We start from the raw sequence: 19,605 nt of genomic DNA, 5'->3' as shown, positions 1-19,605 counted from the left end.
TAGGGGCTCTGCATATTTTTTTTTCCCTGCCATTTATAGTAAGGAAAGGATGTAGCTAGAAATCCAGACTTCCTCCCTGGTGAATAATGGTTTGCTTACCCACAGATCTGGATAAACTAGACAATGAGAAGAAGGACTTGATTCAGAGTGATATTGCTGCCCTTCGTCACTTCTACTCCAAGCACCTCGAATTTCCCGACAGTGATAGCCTGGTGGTCCTCTTTGCCCAGGTAAGAATGCCAGCATCAGGTGATGCTTACTCTAGCCATTCCCTCCCTGCCCAGTCCTTCTCCCCAGCACACACTCGGGAAAGATAAACTGAAACAGATTGATGGCTTCTATGAGGACAAGGCTGTTGACCTGTTGGACCCTATTCTGCAGAGCCCTGCTCAGTGACCTTGAGCAGACCTTGGCCTGGCCCTCCTCGATGGTGGTACACAGGAGAGTTGCCCTACCTCTGCCTCTTGCTAGAGAGAGAGCTGATGAAAGCAGAGGGGTTGCAGTGCCCCAGTACTGTGGCCTACTTGGAAGCTCCTTGAAAGGAGAGGACCATTTTTTTAAACAAGTGTTTTAATGTTTGTTTATTTTGAAGGAGAGAGTGACACAGTGTGAGCGGGGAAGGGGTAGAGAGACAGGGAGACACAGAATCTGAAGCAGGCTCCAGGCTCTGAGCTGTCAGCACAGAGGCCGACGCGGGGCTCAAACTCACAAATGGTGAGATCATGACTTGAGCTGAAGTCCGACGCTTAACCGACTGAGCCATCCAGGTGCCCCTGAAAGGAAAAGACCATTTGAGATTCCCACATTAAATCTGACTTTTCTTCTCTTAAGCCTTCCATTCTGACAGCAGTGTTTTTTACTGCTACCAACACTATGTTGATAAAGCGCAGGCAATCCAGACATCCTCAAGAAGGAGGCCCTCTCAAGATGGCCCTAGGGAGGGGGCACCTGGGTGGCTCAGTGGGTTAAGCATATGACTTCAGCTCAGGTCATGATCTCACAGTTCGTGAGTTCAAGCCCCGCATTGGGCTCTGTGCTGACGGCTCAGAGGCTGGAGCCTGCTTTGGATTCTGTGTCTCCCTCTCTCTCTGCCCCTCCCCAACTCACACTCTGTCTCTCTCTCTCAAAAAATAAATAAACATTAAATTTAAAATAAAAAAAAAAAGATGGCCCTAGGGAGGGCAGTCACCATGGAGAGGAGTCCGAGTGAGTCTAGGTACAGGAAGTCTTTACTGATGATGGTGGCTAAGAAACCTTCAGAGAAGTCTAGGTTTCCCCAAATCGGATCTCATTAAAAAATTAGAGAGACTTCTAGACAAGCGCAACTTGGAAGCGGCTGAGGCACTGGAAGCCAGCCGTGTGGAAAGGCTAAGACGCGGGTATGGTGGGAACAGGTGAAGAAAGCACAGTGATCACTCTTCAGCCAATGCACTCTGGCTGCATAGATCCTCCTCTTGTGGCCAGGGTGGTTCTTTCTGGCACGACTTGCTGGATCAGGTTTCACTCCCTTATATACCCTGCATCTTCCCCTACAAACCGAATGTGTAGTTGGTAAGTGACCTTCCCAGAGGGAGAAATACCAAAAGACTGATCTGTGGGTGGAAATAGCTACATTCTCCTACCAGAACCTTCAGTCTCTAGCTCCACAAAAGACCTTGTCTTCGAACAGAAGCAGCATCACCAAATGTACCCTTTGACCAAGTAATTCCATTTCTAGGAAGCTGTCCTAAGGAAGGAATCAGAGATTATGGACAGTGATTGACATGCGAATTGTCTATTGTGGGGTTCTTCTTAAAATTGAAAAAGAAAAGAGAAAAAAAGGAAAAGAAAAACAAAGAGGAAATATTACAAGTGGCCAGCAGTATAAGAATTTGGTAAATAAATTATGGCATAGCTTTATGATGGCCTTTATAACTTTTATTTCAACAAATGTCTAAAGATTAGGAAAACGTTGACACAGCGGTAAGTGTGAAAGCAGGATGAAAATTGGGTATAATATGAAAATATGCATATGCTAAAGAAAGGTAAAGTAGAAGTTCACAGTTATCTCCTGAATTGTAGAAAATTTTTGTTTTTTTATTAATTTTCTGAATTTTTTTTACAATGAGTTTGTATAACTTAAGAAAATACTAAAAAGAAGAAACTGATTAAAAAACATCCATAATTCTTCCATCTCAAAAATTACATATATAGAGAATGAAATGAGTCTTTATCACTTTTCCAACCCACTTTAACCCCCATGAGAATCACTGCTACCAGTTGAATGAATTCCGTGATGGACATTATGCTATATAGGTATGTTTCTATTTTGTGACTGTCATCATCAAAAATAAACATGCTGTTCTTTGTAAAAGAAAAAATGGATTCCAGTTATGAGTGCTAAAGTAGATTTTCCTGATTTTCGTATTATCCTGGATTTACAACACACTTTCCTACGTGTCCTAAGACAGTGGATTTGCATGATGATGGGAAGCTGAGGAATTGACTAATTTTCCATTTTTTAATTTTTATTTATTTATTTATTTATTTATTTATTTATTTATTTATTTTAACGTTTATTTATTTTTTGAGACAGAGAGACAGAGCATGAACGGGGGAGGGGCAGAGAGAGAGGAAGACAGAATCGGAAGCAGGCTCCAGGCTCTGAGCCATCAGCCCAGAGCCCGACGTGGGGCTCGAACTCACGGACCTCGAGATCGTGACCTGAGCTGAAGTCGGAGGCTTAACCGACTGAGCCACCCAGGCGCCCCTCCATTTTTTTAAAAGAAATTAGATACATGACTTTTTTCTGGACACGGAGAAGGCATGGTTATATGAAAGCATAGGAAAAATGAAATGAATATAGTGTGTACCTTCACTTCCAGCTGTGAAAAAAAAAAAAAGATCACTTTTCCTCTAACACAGTAATACACGCTATTAGGACTTCTCAGTGTTGATGTAGTAGATATGGGACCGTATTTTCAGAACTAGAAACCAAGGCACTTGATCTCACAAGCAGGAGTATATTTGTGGTGAAATGACTCAGGATCTCTGAAATTTGGACTGACTCAGAAAATCCAGGAGATACCGATATATATATCTGTATCTGTACACACACACACACACACACACACACACGCACACACACACGTACATATATTCACATACACATATATAACGGAGATAATTAATTCCTTTTTAGATTTTATATTTATCAAATCATAATATCTGTTCTCAGGTTGTATGTGCATGTGCACACGCACATTTTTTCGTGTATAAATTTGGAAAGGGACTTTTAGTATCCCCAAAGAAAACTCTAAAGCAAAACTGAAAAGTGCTGGTCCGGCCCCTTGCCACCCTCTGGCCCCGTCTCTCAGCCTCAGGCTGTGTGTTCCAGCCTCTGAGCCCTCTCCTCTCTCTGCTTTGTGGGGGGTGTTGTAGGTTAGCCTGTGGCCCAGCAGCAGCTGGCAGCGGGAGATGACTGTGCTCCTCCGACAGCACGGAGGTGCATTTTAATCACTGGGAACATATGCATGGTTGGGAAATGTATTTTTGGTGTGCAGCCTACATCTAGTCTAAATGCTAATTATGAGAATAGCTTTAGCAAAGTACTTACGCCTGATTTGACTTGAAAAAAAGGACAGTGGCCCATGCATCTTTCTTAACATGCAAGTTCACTTTTCTTCTCCAGGGATATTTCAGAAGGGAGGGAAAGCTGGCAGGGAAATTGCTATGCAGTCTGGCTTACACACCATCACCGCCTCCCAGGAAGGGACAGTGATGACACTGTGCTTACAGGCGCCTTTGCCCACGAAGAGACACGCTCACTCTTGCACAGTGAGAGGAGGAGGATGGGGCGGGGGGGAGGGGGGTGGGATGTAGAATCCAGCGACGCAGAACATTCAAGCCTGAAGGAATTTGGAGTCACAGACTGATCCAGTTGAGCTCCGTGCAGAGGAAGAGATTAAGAGGCAAAGGAGCGAGTCTCCTGCCCCTTGGAGTTAGTGAGGAGCTGTCTGTCCCTCCATCCATTTTGAAAAATTGCTGCTCAGTTCTTATTCTGTCATTCTGCATACACTGCTGAGGCCTATTAGTATCCAGTCTGAGATCGTAGATCGTTCAGGACCTACTATGGTGCAGGACACATAGTTTGTGCCCCAATACATTTTGTTGAATGAATGAAAATCCCAGTTTACTCTTACCTGATGTTGGTTGTCGGCCATTGGTTAATGGTAGTTGATTCATGTCCTGATAACAGAATAGGCTGGGGGTACTTGAAGTTGGCACCAAAAATACTATGTTAAGTCTTCTACATAAAAATGCCCAACACCCCAAAGGCTGTGCATTGTTCTCCTAACCTGCAGTGATCTCTTTTTATGTTGAAAATTGTAAATACTGTTTGTGAATATGTGGAACTTACTGTAAAACCTGCAAATCAAACCCATCATAGCCTTTACTTCTCTGTGTGCTGAGATTTCCAAGCCTTGACGTTGGCCCTTTAATTTTAAGTAAAATTGCCATATTAATATTCATAGGTGAGAACAATTTTAGAAGAAAATGGTATAGTGTAAAACTCTTTCGTGTTTCCAAAAACTTTGCTGTCTGAATGTCTGGTTTGAACTGACTCCTGTTCTGCCACTCACTACGTACATGGCCCTGAACAAGTTCTTAATCATTGTCCTCTCCCTGAGCCTCAGTGGCCACATCTGTGAAATGGGTTACGTCAGAGTAGTATTGCAGATTTATGAGAGGGTAAATCTGCAGCACCTAGCACAGGGCCTGGCCCAGAGTAAGTGCCCAGGGGATGCTAGTTTTAAAAAGCCCATCCACTGGCCTGAAACGTGCCCGTGCATTGTCTCTGGTATGGAAGAGCATGGTTCTAGCCCATGGGGTGAAATCGTGCAGCATGTGGTGTCTCACAGCCTTCAGAGCAGCTGGGGAGGGGCAGGGGTCTCAGCCTTTGCCACTCGCTTTGGGCAAGTCACTGCTCCTCTCTGACTTCAGCTTCATCATTTGAAAAGTCAAAAGACGGAGTCCCCGTCCACCCCTGAAATGGTAGATACAAATGAAAAACATTCACTGAATTGTCTCCCAATAGACTGGGTGTGCCTCGAGGGCACAGAAGGTGGCCCGTTCACTCTTCTCTGCATAGTGCCCGGCATATGTTCTCAGTGAAAGTCGGCGGGAAGAACGAATTTACGGAACAACACAAACTTGGGGATGTACATTCCCCGTATTTAGCCTTCTAGCTCTAGGTTGGACTCCCAGAATGGTGAGAGTTGCTCTTGGTATTTTTTCAATGTAACATTTCTTTCTAAGGATTGAGAAAGTCGCCAGTGGTTGATCTGGGCTGAGATGTGAAAGGAAGGTCTCCGTTCCTTAACCTCAGGCCCTCGGCCCCTCTGCCTCTCGAAGGCATGGACAGCAGTTAGATTACCTATGGAAGGGCTTTCATTTTTGCCACCTCACTTTATGAGATAGGTACTGATCAAGTGACTTCTTTTTTTTTTTAATGTTTCATTGATGGGTATATAGCTGACATACACTGTTACATTAGCTTCAGGTGTACAGCGTTCACATACATTCGTTCACATACACAGACATTCGTATACATTGAGAAACGGTCCCTGCTGTAAGTCTGGTTACCATCTGTCACCTTACAAAGTTAATACAATATTATTGACTGTATTCCCTGTGCTGTACGCTACATCCCCGTGACTTCTTTTTTAACGGGAGGAAATCAAGGACAGAGGGACTCCGTGATGACCTCGAGATCGCATAGCCGATCTGTGGCATAATTGGGATTAGACTCCAGGTATCCTAAGTCCCATGCAAATATGCAAACCTCAGTCCTTGGACATCTTGTAGTGTCCTTGGGCCACTGTGCATAGCGGGGGTAGGTCGGCTACACTAAGGGTACTACATTCCTAACAATTCTGCTTTTGTTTGTTTACACATGAGATTGATGGGTCAGTTTTGTTTGACCAAGGATACCTTGCCAAAAGAAAGGTTTTTACATCGCTAAACTGGAACATCATCCCAGTTAGTTTGTAAAAGGTCACAATTAAAGAAATGATTTCTACCCGAAGAGAAGCTTTCGCTCATCTGTTTCTCTCTCCTCTTTTCTCACTGTAGGTTAACTGTAACGGCTTCACAATTGAAGATGAAGAGCTTTCTCATTTGGGATCAGCAATTTTTCCTGAGTAAGCTGAGTTTGACTTCACTTCCCTTTACTTATTTAACACTAATTAGATTTTTTTTTTTTGATTTTTTAAAATAACCTACCTAACTGCATGTGGCAGGCATGAAACTCCAAGTGAATTAAGACACCTTTTTAATTCTACTAGGTTTCAAAATATTTCCCATACATTTAGGGAGCCAAAGGTAGTAGTTAAGAGAACAGTTGCTTGTTAAGTCCTGCTAAGTAGGGAGCTGTTATTAAAGGATACTCTCTAGTGTGCTTAGAAGGAACAGCCCGTGCCCTGCTGAGAAATTTGCCTTTTGCATATCTTTGGTTCTGGAAATCTTTGGGTCTCTCACACTCAAAGTGAAACACTAATTGCCAACCAAGAATTGCCATAGGCAAACGCAGAGACCGTATCCATCTGTTCCTTCTGAAAAATACTCGTATAGAAACAGCACAGTTTGGGAAGGAGACTGTGCTGAAGTAGTGAACTGGGAAAATTTCAAGGAACGATACGATTCTTCTTTACTTCAGGGATACTCAAGTAATTCAAGAAAGGCTGGCCAGTTGACCGCTGGAGATCTTTGTAGCTCTGACTGTAATGGATTGCCAAAAACGGCTTTGCCCCTTGCCTCTGATGGAGTGGGTATTTTCAGAATTCTTCAGTTCCCTGAAATCAAGTCCTCGCCTCACAGATGGAGCAGAGGAGCCTTTCCTGCATCCCCTGTCTGAGTTAATCCACCCTGTGGGTTGGTGATGTTGCTTAATATATACTAGAGGCTCCTTTGGCTTTGGGTTGCAGAAGGTAAAGGAGGCACCCACACACTTAACCACGGAGGACATGTGAGCTCTGGGTGTGTCTGTTGCTGCCCGAATCTGCACGTCCGATGGGTCTGAAGGACAGAGAAGCATCTCTGTACAGGCCCACATCCCCTGAGCCACTGCCATCGGCTTTCCTGACCGGCGAAACGGAAAGTCGATTCACACAATAGTGTCCCTGTGGCCAAAATGGTGTCATCTGCCGTTTGAATTCTGATAGTGAGGAAACAAGGGTTTGGGGGAAAAGCTCTTTTGGACTTTTGCTCTTGGGAAAGGGAAGGAGGAAAAGAGAAAGGCCGTTAGATCCTCTTTAGAAGGCTCTTACAGACAACTTCAGACATGGAAGAAGCTCTGGAATGTCTCTCCTCTCCGTGTTTTCAAGGCTAAGAGCAAGGTTAAGGGTGGTATTTGAGGGTTTGCCCTTCCCAGTGATCATCGCAAGAGAATGATGCCACCGAGAGCATGAATGTTTCAGGTTCTTTGCCTTAGTGAATTTCCCTCACCTTTATTAAAAAGATGTCCAGGAGTCTGGCTTGAAATGAACGAATAGTTCTACAAGAGGTTCTAGAAAGCTGCTTTTCCTCTAATAACAACATTCAGCGCATTTGTTTATCAGATTTCCCAGGGCCTGATCGCCTGCCCACCACTTGTCAGCAAGCTCGGTGGGCTGTCACGCGTGGCGGGGGTGACCCTTGCTAAGGACAAGACGAGTTATCCCCGGCCCAAGGCCAGCCACACACCCCATCACTCAGGCCTCTGGCAGCTGGCGGGTGGGAGAGGGCCACTCCCTCTTGAGTACAGCAAACCTGGGGCAGCTCACCCGTCAGGCTTCCCGGCTCTTTGCCCATTTGGCCCCGGGGCAAATAGGAGAGGGGTTTTGGTTGCCGAGGGTTCAGGCAAGTGACACTGGCCACCAGAGCAAAGATACATATGGATGTGAGTGCCCATATGAGCCCCAGTTTCCAGGCAGTTTTAATTGGGGGAAAAAATCCCTTTGGGCTGAAATCGTATCGCCATTGTGATTTCAAAGGCAGCATTTTCAGAGATCAAGCACTTTTTCCCTGTAGTTTAGAAATTTCTGTTCTCAGAACTTTGACCTTGATATAATCAGAAAGCTCAAAGCCCCTCGCATAGGCGAATCTCTCTGTCCTCTCCGTCCCTGAAAAGCAGACAGTAAGCAGCAGGAACAGTAATGTCCCAATTTTCCAGATGAGGAAATTGAGGTGCAGAGAGAGACACACATAGGCTTCTGAGGGCCCCTCTGGGGACCATAGGCCCTCCCCAAGGAAGCCGGAGTCTCCCACAGGGGCAGCCTCTCAGCATCTGAAGAAAACCCGTTAGAAATAATCCACTAATAGAAAAAGCTGCTTGGAGACAGCAACCCGTTTGTCCTGTGCGGTGTCCTGTGGAGCAGCTTGCTGCGGGGGCTGGGTCTGGAGTCCTTCCTCCAACAGGAAGGAATGTTCCTGGGAGTTGTTGTCGCTGCTGTTTTTATTGTTACGTGTTTTTTATTTTGGGCCGAGATGCTGCTATTTGGAATTGTGAATTTCGCCTCTCGATACTGTTGAAGATGTCAGGTCTGGTTGTAAATAACACGCAGAAAAACAACCTCTTAGAATATGGTAGCCAACTGTTAGGTTGTTTTGTGGTTTTGTTTCTGTTTTTAAACATCCTACCAAGATCCGGTTCCTGCAACTTCATAAGGAAATAGCCAGGGATTTGCCTGAACAGTCTGCCTGCCTTCTTGAGAAAATCGGGTTTTCTCTTCTGATTGACAGCGTCGCACTGATGAATCATAGTTGCTGCCCCAATGTCATTGTGACCTACAAGGGGACGCTAGCAGAAGTGAGAGCTGTACAGGAAATCAACCCGGGAGAGGAGGTGAGTGCGTGGCCCCTGGCGGCTGTGGCCTAGGGCTTCCGACGGCTGTGTTAAAAGGCGGCGTGGAAAAATCAGTGTGGCCTCCGTGGACGAGAGTGGCTGTGAATGACTCTGGCAGTCACAGTGTGTCCACCCGTAGGCCCTCCAGGGTTAGTGATCAGATCTGTGACCTATGGCTTGGACTCCCACACTTCTGCCTTCCGGGTTGGTGCTCACCATTTCCATATGTGGCTAAGAAAAAAACAGGAAAGGATACATTTGAGCTAAATTCCTTACAGAGATTTGTAGAGCTATGCAGAGAAAGGAGACGACCCAAATGACCAAAATGAAACCTCTTGAGAGTTTCTATATTTCTTTCTTTCTTTTTTTTTTTAATTTTTATTTATTCAGAGAGAGAGAGAGAGCGAGCGAGCAAGCATGAACTGGGGAGGGGCAGAGAGAGGGAGAGAGAGAATCCCAAATGGGTTCTGCACGGTCAGCACAGAGCCCGACATGGGGCTCGAACCCACGAACTGAGATCATAACCTGAGCCGAAATCAAGAGTCAGACGCTTAACCGACTGAGCCCCAGGCGCCTCGAGAGTCTCTGTATTTCTGTTGCCAAATAATTGAGCTTGAGCTTTTTTTTTTTTAATGTTTTATTTATTTTTGAGAGAGAGAGAGAGAGAGAGAGAGAGAGAGAGAGACAGAACATGAGTGGGGGAGGAGCAGAGAGAGAGGGAGACACGGAATCGGAAACAGGCTCCAGGCTCCGAGCTGTCAGCACAGAGCCCGACGCGGGGCTCGAACTCACAAACTGTGAGATCACGACCTCAACCGACTGAGCCACCCAGGCGCCCTGAGCTTTTTCTTTTCTGATTAGTGAACTTCTTCCCCCACAAGGTCAACACTCTTGTTACCTAAAGAGAGAAAAAGCAACTGACCAGTAGCTGACGAGTTAAACCTCCAAGTGACACATCAGCATTTCACAACCCATCAACGCCACATCTCAACTCCAGAGAGACCGCTTTTGAGGACTGCTGTTCAGGTGGTGGCTTGTACATACTCTCAGGGCAAGTAGGGGCTGGCTGTGACCGAGAGGTACCCTCCTTGTCTCAGGGACGTGGAGAAACCCAGGTGTTCGGTCACCTGTGCAGTGATTCCCTCCCCTTTCCCACACGCTGCCTCCACGACTACCTTCTAAGACGCGTCATCTCCAGAAAGCTCAAAAAGGCTGCCTGGCAAATTGCCACGTGAATGCTTTGTGTTCTTAAATGAAGAATAAAATCTCTAGCAAGGACACGTGGATTTGTAATCACACCCTTTAGAGTCAGGTTCAGTTGGGTGATCTCCACTGCCATTTTAAGGTGCCTATCTGGGTATTTTAAAATTTGAAGACCGTGATCTGTGTGCCAAATGCTCGAGGCCTTGGCTTCTCTGGAAGTTGTTAACTAGCCCACAGCCATACTAGGAGCTGAAGTCCAGGGCACAGGTTAGACTTCCTGTCGTCTGCTTCATTCATCAGGACGAGGGGACCCTGTTTTGGGCTGGGGCACCTTGGGTACCAGATGTCTGGCGACTGCCGTCATGCCTCTTCTGTTAAAATAGACCCATCTCAGCCGGCCGGAAAGTGAGTCACCAGGCTCCAGTGCTCCCACAGGCTGGCTGGAGACTGAGCGGTTTGTCACCTAGAAGGGCTCTGTCTGGGCCAGAGCGGCGACACTGAGCGGCCTCTGTCGCCACCTTCTGGGCCCTGGTGTCTGTTGCGTCTTGTGTCCATCAGTCATTTCAAAGAACTGAGGCAGCTCTGGCCACGCGAGGCCGGGCAGGGCTGGCTCCTGTTGTTGGTTTGCCCTCACGCTCCGACAGATCTGAGATGCAGCGACCCCGCTTTGGGGAAGTCACTGCCTTGGGGGAGACTTGCCCTTCAAAGAGGGCGTCGGATGAGCTGCGGGGTCTCCGGTGCCGCCCTTGGGGTCTGGGAGAGCTTGGCTTGGCTGTGCCTGCAAGCACCTAGCCCCGCGCGAGTGCCCCCTGCCTGCCTGCCAGTGCCCGAGGTTACTGGCACGTGGACGGCTTTGTGACATCCATCTGTTCAGTCAGACATTTGCCTGATGGTGTGGGATGCGCAGCGAGCGCTGTCCCAGTGAGTAGATAATGGCCAGTTAAATGCCCGTCTCCTCCATATGCTCCAAGCCCCGGTTATAGACCCCGTTTGAAAAAAGCAAGGACGGGAGAACCCAGTGAGCCCAGAGGCAAGACTTTTCCAAGTTCTCTGGCCCAGCCAGGTCAGGCAGCGGCGTGCTGGCGTCCTGGAAGCTGTGTCCTCCCTGTGCTGACTTGTCCTGCCCGCCGGGCCCAGCTTCTTATCCCGTTGCCAGCTGATGGAAGGGAAACCTATCAGTGTGTATGTGTCCATGCTTCCCCCCCACCCAGCGATGCATCTGGGCCGGCCCAAGCTGTGCAAGACAAGAGGATAAATAAAGGCCAGGCAGAGAGAGGCCAGGCCCAATCTCAAGGATGATAGAGTCTTTGCCCAGTGGGGCCTTTGCTTCTACACGTGTGATGGCATCATGTGCTTGCTGGGACAAGTCCACAGCTTGCTGTCTTCGGGGAGGCCGGGGTGGGGAGGCTTTCAACCCTCCAGTTTACTGTTTGGTGGGCTTCTGGATCCTCTGGAAGGTGGCAAGAGAGGCCCTTTCTCTCCATCACAAGGAGGTGGACAACACTGGGGGACTGCTGACATTAAAGAATTCAGTGAGCTAAAGGGAAGAACATACCCCAAACTGTGGCTTCCTCAGTGCTCATCCCTGTAAGTGTTTGCAGAGCCACAGAAAGGATAAGGAACAAGTTTACCTGTAGCAGCTGGTGTTTTCCACCTTTCGGACCCCCTCAGGTTTTCACCAGCTACATCGACCTCCTGTACCCAACCGAAGACAGGAATGACCGGTTAAGAGATTCCTACTTCTTCACCTGCCAGTGCCAGGAGTGCACCACCAAAGACAAGGTAGGCCGATGGGGTCAAGGTGCTGACCGTAGCCTGCGTCTCAGGCCCTCGCTGCCAGTCGGGTATCCTGTCTGACTTGGGGTGTCTCCTCCTGCAGTATTTTTCACATGTCTTGCCAAGGTGGCTAGAAGGAAGCTAGTTACACCAGGCCTCTGTTTAAAGCCGATCCTCACAGCTGATTGAAACATTTCCATTTCACTGTGCATATAAGAGAAGGATTTGCCAAATGGCTATTTCTTGGAAAGAACTGGCTGCTTAAAAGAGAGGGAAGGGAAAAAGCACACGAGAGGCTTTCCAACCTCTTCACGAGAATAAGGAACATTTTCCCTGGCATTGCCAATATCATTTTGCCCATGCCACCCTCCTTATTCTCTTGATTCATAGATGTGTGGACACACATATCTGCCCATAGCAAACACACTCTAAGTGTGCTGCCTGGATAAGGACTGTCCAGAAAATTCACATATATATATATATATATATATATATATATATATATACACACACATATATATATATTAATATTTATTTATTTATTTATTTATTTATTTATTTTGAGTGACAGAGAGCACATGAGCAGGGGAGGGGCAGAGAGAGAGGGAGAGCGAGAGAATCCCAAGCAGGCTCCGTGCAGTCAGTGCAGAGCCCCGTGAACTGTGAGATCATGACCTGAGCCGAAAACAAGAGTCAGATGTATAACCGATGGAGCCACCCTGGTGCCCCTAGAAAATTATTTTTGTTTGTTTTTTGTAAAAAGGTAATGGAGTACTAGGTTTCCCTTAGATGCATTGCCCGATTTCCTTTCATTCTTTTGTAACTTCAGAATGGGCAAGCCTCAAAATATACTGTTTGAGGGGTTTCCCCATCAGTGTCGTCTCCATGGGAGATAACACCTTGCACTTGTGGACGTTTCCCCCAGGATAAGGCCAAGGTGGAAATCCGGAAGCTCAGCGATCCACCAAAGGCGGAAACCATCCGTGACATGGTCAGATATGCACGCAACGTCATCGAGGAGTTCCGGAGGGCCAAGCACTACAAATATATCCTTTACAACTTTACAACAGAAGTTTACTGTCCCTTGCCTTCAAGAGGTGCCGGAGAGCTGGGAGGAGGGAGCAGAAGGGCAGGTGTAAGGCTTTGAACACGAAAGAATGAATGGCTCCCAGGAAATGTGGGAAGAATTACTGACCACCCATGACTTGGTGTCAGCCACGCCCAAGTTTTACGATGTTGATTTCATCTTCTTTCTCCTCGTTTCACTAGTTTGGTCAGGAGCTGGATGTGGGGGAAGAGTTTTATTGTGTAAAGCTGTGGAGAAGAGTTCCTTGACGGCCCTCATTAGTTGGGTGTCATACTCCAGGCAAGCACAGCAAGGAGGGCTTTGCTTACATTATTGTACCCAGTCCTCACAGGGACACACAAGAACACACAATGTTGCCATCCCCGTGTAGCAGGTGGGAACAGACTCTTAGGTAGCAAGTAATTTGCCCAAGGGACAGAGCCCGCCAGGATTTTTCCCCTGGTCTGCTGACTTCCATAATCCATATTCTTAACCATTACATTCTAGCATTTTCTTGGGCTGAAAATTTCCCCCACATTTACACTGGAGGAAATTGAAGAAAGGCATGTTTTGTTTTGTTGTTTTTTCAGCATAAAAAAGAACTTTTTCTTCAGAAATGCTTCAACCGAAGTACTGAGCTTGGGTGAAGGTTTAAATTTAACTAGAAGGTTGAGATTTGTGATCCTAAACATGGTTTACAGCTGACCTGAGGGTCTGTTCCCTGTGGCTAAAAGTTTTCAAATTGTGTTTGATAGTTGAGGTCTTCAGTTTTCTTCTGAAGTTTGTTTCTTTAAGAAAAAACACATTTCTTTAAGAAAAAAATAATTGCCAGGGTGCCTGGGTGGCTCAGTCGGTTAAGCGTCCAGTTTCGGCTCAGGTCATGAATTCGTGGTTTGTGTGTTTGAAAATTTAAAAAAAATTTCTTTAAAAGAAAAAAATAATTGCCTTTCACTTTTGCTTGGCTTTCTGTAATTGACTTTTGCAGAGGGCGAGGGTAGGGGCGGAGTGCACCCGAGTAACGGCTGGAACCAGCCTTTGGAACTGTCCAAGCCGAGAGGCCTCAGCCTGTCCTTTCCTTAACGCCAGAGCACCCCCTAGTGAGCTGCTGGAGATCTGTGAGCTCAGCCAGGAGAAGATGAGCTCCGTGTTCGAGGACAGCAACGTGTACATGTTGCACATGATGTACCAGGCCATGGGTGTCTGCTTGTACATGCAGGACTGGGAAGGAGCCCTGCGATACGGACAGAAGATCATTAAGCCCTACAGGTGATGGCAGTGGCTGTTTCTGATCGTCTTAGCGGGGAGCAGAATTTGGGGCTTGGAAATGTGTACCTCAGCTGTGTTGTTTTCTGACCGCGCTGTGTGGGAACATGCTAGAACAGCGTTCTCTCGCTGCACCCACACCTGGAGGCACAGGTGCAGGGTGCTTCTGCATCAGGCCTGGCATCTGGAAGAGAACGCTTGTAGAGGCAGGTGTGAGGTTATGAAGGGGGTGCTGGGGCAAGAGCCCTCCCGGGGCCTCTCCAGGGTGCTGTATCCAAACTAGTTAATTCAGATCCGGATTAAAAAGCCACTGGCTTGTTTCTTTTTCCTCCTGTGCCTTCCAAACGAAACACACTTATTACCTGGTAAGTGGTGGTCCCACATCCCTGCTTTTCCATCGTTACTCACACCATCCCCTTCTTGTGTTTTTTAAAATTGCTTCCCAGTTTGCAAACAGGGAAGTGCCGGGACCATTGAGTTGGCTCTGGTTGGTTACCCATTATCTACCCTGCTAGTTCTGAATACAGCAAGTTGGATTTTAACTTAGAGTAATAATGAATGTCAGCCCCGGGGAAGTTTCCTGTCGAGAGGGTTTCGAAACCTTAAAGTGTGTGACAGATGGAGGTCGTGGCAGTTTCCTCTGGCTCCGATTAGCCATTTCAGGGCTGGGATAGCCTAGATCTTATCAGTGGGGCACTTGTTAAACACATTACCATTGTGCATTTGCAGGGTCTCGCCAAGACCAAGTGGCTCAGAATCTCTGGGCATTAGCTCTGAAATCCCTGTGCCCCAGAAGCACCCCAGGTGTTTCTCTTGGATTTGAGAAGCCCTCAGTTCTCCCTCACTATCCAAGGTTGGAGACTGTAAAGTTTGGGTCTGGTCTGGATTTCCACTGCCTTCCCCTTCCCCTGCGCTACCCTGACTAGCCATCAGGGGGAGCTCAAGGGAAGCCAGCTCCTAAAATCTGCTCTTCGAAACAATTTGCTAGATCACAGACTCTCTCACAACCTATCTTCTTCCTGAGGTGGGTGACAAAGTCCTCTGGGCTTATGCACAGAGCCTTCTGTGAGATCTAGAGGGAGGGAGGGTAGGGATGAGAGAGAGAGAGAGAAAGAATGAGAATGAATGAAATAATCTTAGCTTTGTGCTCCCTCTCCCAGCTGGGCCTTGCTCTGCTGGACACTTCCTTAGCTTGGTGAGCCCCTCCCGGAGGCCAGCTCTGGCTTTCTGTGGGGCCACTGGCACCAGCGCTTCCTCCAGGCAGCGTGCTGCCTGCCCAGGAATACAGATAGAATGCGTCGTCTCGTATGGATGGATCTTGAGGGTAGAGCTGTACAGATGGGTCTGTAAATAAACACCTGCACACACTCGTACATTCTCTCTCCCCTCGTCCTGTGCCACCCATAAGCTGCCTCCTGCTGTCTTTCCTAGGCAGGCCATACCAGTCAGCCTTCAGTTAAAACCAGACAGAGAATGGGGCTCTGGGTGGCTCCATCGGTTAAGCGTCTGATTCTTGATTTTGGCTCAGGTCGCGATCGCACGGTTCGTGAGATTGAGTCCCACATTGGGCTCTGCACCGACAGCACAGAGCCTGCTTGGGATTCTCTCTCTCCCTTTCTCTCAAAATAAATAAATCATCTTTAAAAACAATAGCTCCCACTCCCCCAAATTATTCCCTGCTTTTGAAAACAAAACAGAGAGAACGCCTACTGTATGTAAAGCCCTCTGCTGGACAACAGAGAAAGCAAACCCAGAGGAAGTAGGTGTTCTCCTGACTTCAGAGCGCTGACAGCTTTGTTAACTCAAGTGACAGCCATCGAGTGTGACAGAAAGTTGGGTTCTGGAGACACGCAGGTGTGTGTATAACACTGACAGGCGTTCTGTCTTTTTACTGTGAGCGGATAGGCCTAATCTGCCAATGTCTGTGAGGAGACAGGCCCAGATAAATGGGGCATTCACTTTCAAAGATGTTTTCCCAGTGCCGTGCTTTGAGTGCACCTAAAACAAAAACCTGGGACTGGGGTCGAATGTCATGTTTTCGGTGTTTTTTGCAGGATTTCTCCTGCAGTTTCGATGTAGCTTTTCAGAAACACACACACTTGCGTGAAATGAAGCGCGTCTGTGTGCTCAGACAGGGTCGAACCATCCACGGTGTCCACCCAGAATTTGCCAGGGCCTGGAGGAGCCTGGCTGCCATGGGGTCATGGCGCCTGGCCTGCAGGCTGCTTGGCGCCCTTTGACCGTGGCCTGTTGTCTCCTCTCTTCTTCCAGCAAACATTACCCTCTGTACTCCCTCAATGTGGCCTCCATGTGGCTGAAGCTGGGAAGGCTGTACATGGGCCTGGAAAACAAAGCTGCTGGAGAAAGAGCCCTGAAGAAGGTGCGTCTGCAACATGAGGCTGGGGGTCCCGGTGCCCCGCGGCCCCTTTGTCTCCTGCCCTCGCACCTGGTTGGGCTGAGGGACTGAAGTCATGGAGAACCACCCAGCTCTGGATCCCCCTCTGGCAGGGACGTGGGAGGCAGGGGGTTGGGCAGGTCGGGGTATAGTAAGTGATGGAGCCTTTGCCTTGTCTGTATCCGGGCCCTCCCTTGGGGAAGGGCTGCACACACTGAGAGAGGCTGGCTGTGACTCTAGGCACAGCCCGAGCATGGGGGGGATGGGGGTGCCGCCCCCGGCCCGCATGAAGCCCTGGAAGTGGACAGGGGCCACGGGACGGGTCAGGAGACTGTGGTGAGGGAATCGTCCGTGTGTCTGCCTTTAGGATTGGGATTTATGCTGCCCAGTTGAGGTGAAATCAAGGCAGTTGGATTGAGAGAGTTCCTCAGAGAGTAGTTTAGAAACTACGCTGCAGTTTCTAAAGCGTACTGAAAAACCATCATCATTGTTCATCAAGTACCAGTTATGTGCCAGGACCCTTTCAATTCTCACAAAAATGATACAGGTTTTCTGGTAGAAAAATGGAGATTCAGTCGGAGGCCTTCATTCAGACTGGGGTCTTCCTGAGTCGAAAGCTCCACTTGCCCAGGCTGTGACCAGCACACAGGGGACACTAGGACCCTGGGCATGTGCCTCCCTCCGTGTTTGACTGCTCTGTGGTGCCGGTGGGTGAGGGGGCCTGGCCCTGACCTTGCACCTTACGGTAGCTGGAGTCACCGTCCCGAATATCAATTCTCGTTCTTTACGTAGCAGTTAACAGTTGAGGAACTGTAATCTTTGGGTCAGTCTGTTGACTCCTGTAAGAGAGTGTGTGTAAAAGTTGGGGCCAGACTCTCTCAGACTTCCTAGTAGACGACTTAGGTCCCACATCCCAAATGGAAGGGTCGAGACCTGACCAGGCTAGCAATGTGAGCTAAGCATGCACTTTTCTGTTTTGAAACCATAGAATTTACCTCCTAAGATAACAGATTTGTTGCCTTGGTGAGTTGAGGGAAAGTGGGCCAGTTAGGTCAGAGTTGCAAGGTGCTGGTGTTTAGTAATGAGGTACGAGAACAGCGAAGGACGAAGTAGCTCCGAAAAAGGACTGTGAATTGTGAAATGAACACAGTAGAGGCATTTGGACAGGACATTCCCGAGTGTCCTGAAGGCTCACGCTGTTCCTTGGCCTGCCTCCTTTTGGTTTGAGATTTAGGAAGAGAATGGTACAACGGAAAGGATCATCTATCAGAGTCACAGGCCATCAGAAATTCCCTGTTCGGAGGGTGGGAGTAATTTAAGTTTTTCTGCCGCAATAGAGTTGAATACAGAACAAAATAAATTCTTGCCGATAACATTTGGTCTGTACTTCCTATATGCCGGATGCTGTTCTAAACACCGTATGTGCACTGACAACTCGGAGGCATCATTCTTATTTCGCAGATGAGGAAAATGAGGCGCGGAGTAGTTAATTGCCCAAGGTCACACAGCTGGGAAATGATGGAGCCGCTGGCACCTCTTCGGTTTCTATTACTTCACTGTAAAGATGCCTTATTAAATATGTTCTCTCCAGCTGCCTCAAATGAAACCTGCAACGACTTTGAAGTTTTTGGTTTTGTTTTTGTTTTTAAGAATGTGTATTTCAAGGAAAGCATGCATTTTTCGAAAGGGAAAAACGACTTAGTCGTGTCTTAGAGATGAGCAGTGTCGACTAAAATCAAAACAGGTTCAGTATGAAGTTCACCGTGGCCTTTTCTGTTCCAGCACCGCGTGTACTGGGTTCAGCACAAATAATTCTATCCCTACAGCATTTTCTACTGCAAGATCTGGAATGTCATGAGATCAGTTTCTCTGTATCATTTCTTCAACCGTTGTAGAATGTTGTACTCGGCAGTACAGACTGGGTGACTAGTTGGTCATCAGATAATCTTGTCCATTAAAAAGAAAAGAGAGAAAAGAAAAGGAAAGAAAAAAAAGCCAGACTCTGGAAGAGAACATGGCTCCAGGAGCCAGGATGTATCCTGTGCCTTGGAGCAGAGAAGTCTTAGCTGGAGTTAAGTTAGCCCAGGGTGCAGGTTAGGGGAGGGGGAGGGGCTGCCCTCAGGCTCTCAACCCTTTCCTCGTCTCCGTCTTTCCTAGGCCATCGCGATAATGGAAGTGGCTCACGGGAAAGACCATCCGTACATTTCCGAGATCAAACAGGAGATTGACAGCCACTGAAACTACGCCTACATGTTAGTTTTTATTTAAATGTTAGTGCAGAAGCCTTCAAGGATTTGAATATTTCATTCAAGTTGTACACATCACTCCCGCATTTCTGTAAAATCATTGGAATGAAAAACAATACCTGCCCTTAAACCTTACACATGGCCCCCCTGGGAATTGGTCTTAATCTTTAATCTTAATACCAAAATAATTTTTGAATGCTTTTCTCCCCCCCTCTCCCCAAGAGATAATGGCATGGTTTCAAATATCATATACTTTGGAAAGATTGAATTAAAATATGCGATTCTTTTCCCTTTCATGCCTGTTCTAATGTGCTGAACAAACCTGGACGATGAAAGAGAATAAAATAGATAATGGTATCAGAAGTTTGTCTTTTCTTCTGTCTGCGGGGAGGATTTCAAAGTGGCAGTGGGAGCCGGGTGTGGGAGTGCGGGCGTGGGGGGCAGGCGGCCACTTAGTCTGTAGTGACTTTCAGGGATCAGTGCCTGTGGAGGAGAAAAGAGAGAAGGTACAATTAAGTGACCTGCGTACCACCCCCGCTCCCCGGGCAAGAGAACGTGTCTGTCTTGAGTCATGGGTCTAGTATCTGGAATCCCTTCCGTGCATAAAGGTGCATCTTGCATGCTTGGCTTCCTTGGCTTTTTTTTTTTTTTTCGTCCTCTGTCTGAAAGCAGACTTTCCATTTCTCATTTCTGTTGACTGTTCTATGCAGTGCTGTCCGTGTTTGGAAACAATCCAGGATAAGCTTGAGAAGGAAAAAAATTTTTTTTTCCTTACCAACTCTGTGTTATTGAG

The 19,605-nt window shown here is 47.4% G+C and overlaps 1 protein-coding gene across 2 annotated transcripts in view; it reads left to right on the top strand.

The window, feature by feature from the left end:
- Positions 1–19,169, top strand: part of SMYD2 (SET and MYND domain containing 2) — a 50,511-nt gene extending 31,342 nt beyond the window's left edge. For both annotated transcript variants that reach the window (XM_042975797.1, XM_042975799.1), the window contains 8 exons: positions 106–230; positions 6,115–6,182; positions 8,761–8,863; positions 11,738–11,848; positions 12,768–12,888; positions 14,000–14,174; positions 16,443–16,551; positions 18,724–19,169. In XM_042975797.1, the coding sequence (XP_042831731.1) occupies positions 106–230; positions 6,115–6,182; positions 8,761–8,863; positions 11,738–11,848; positions 12,768–12,888; positions 14,000–14,174; positions 16,443–16,551; positions 18,724–18,804 (893 nt within the window). In that variant the 3' untranslated portion in view covers positions 18,805–19,169. The remainder of the gene's footprint in view (positions 1–105; positions 231–6,114; positions 6,183–8,760; positions 8,864–11,737; positions 11,849–12,767; positions 12,889–13,999; positions 14,175–16,442; positions 16,552–18,723) is intronic.
- The last annotated feature ends 436 nt before the right edge of the window (positions 19,170–19,605 follow it).

The sequence above is a fragment of the Panthera tigris genome, chromosome F3 (assembly GCF_018350195.1).
Source record: "Panthera tigris isolate Pti1 chromosome F3, P.tigris_Pti1_mat1.1, whole genome shotgun sequence".
NCBI classification, from domain to species: domain Eukaryota; kingdom Metazoa; phylum Chordata; class Mammalia; order Carnivora; family Felidae; genus Panthera; species Panthera tigris.
This window is presented reverse-complemented; position numbering and strand designations above follow the sequence as displayed.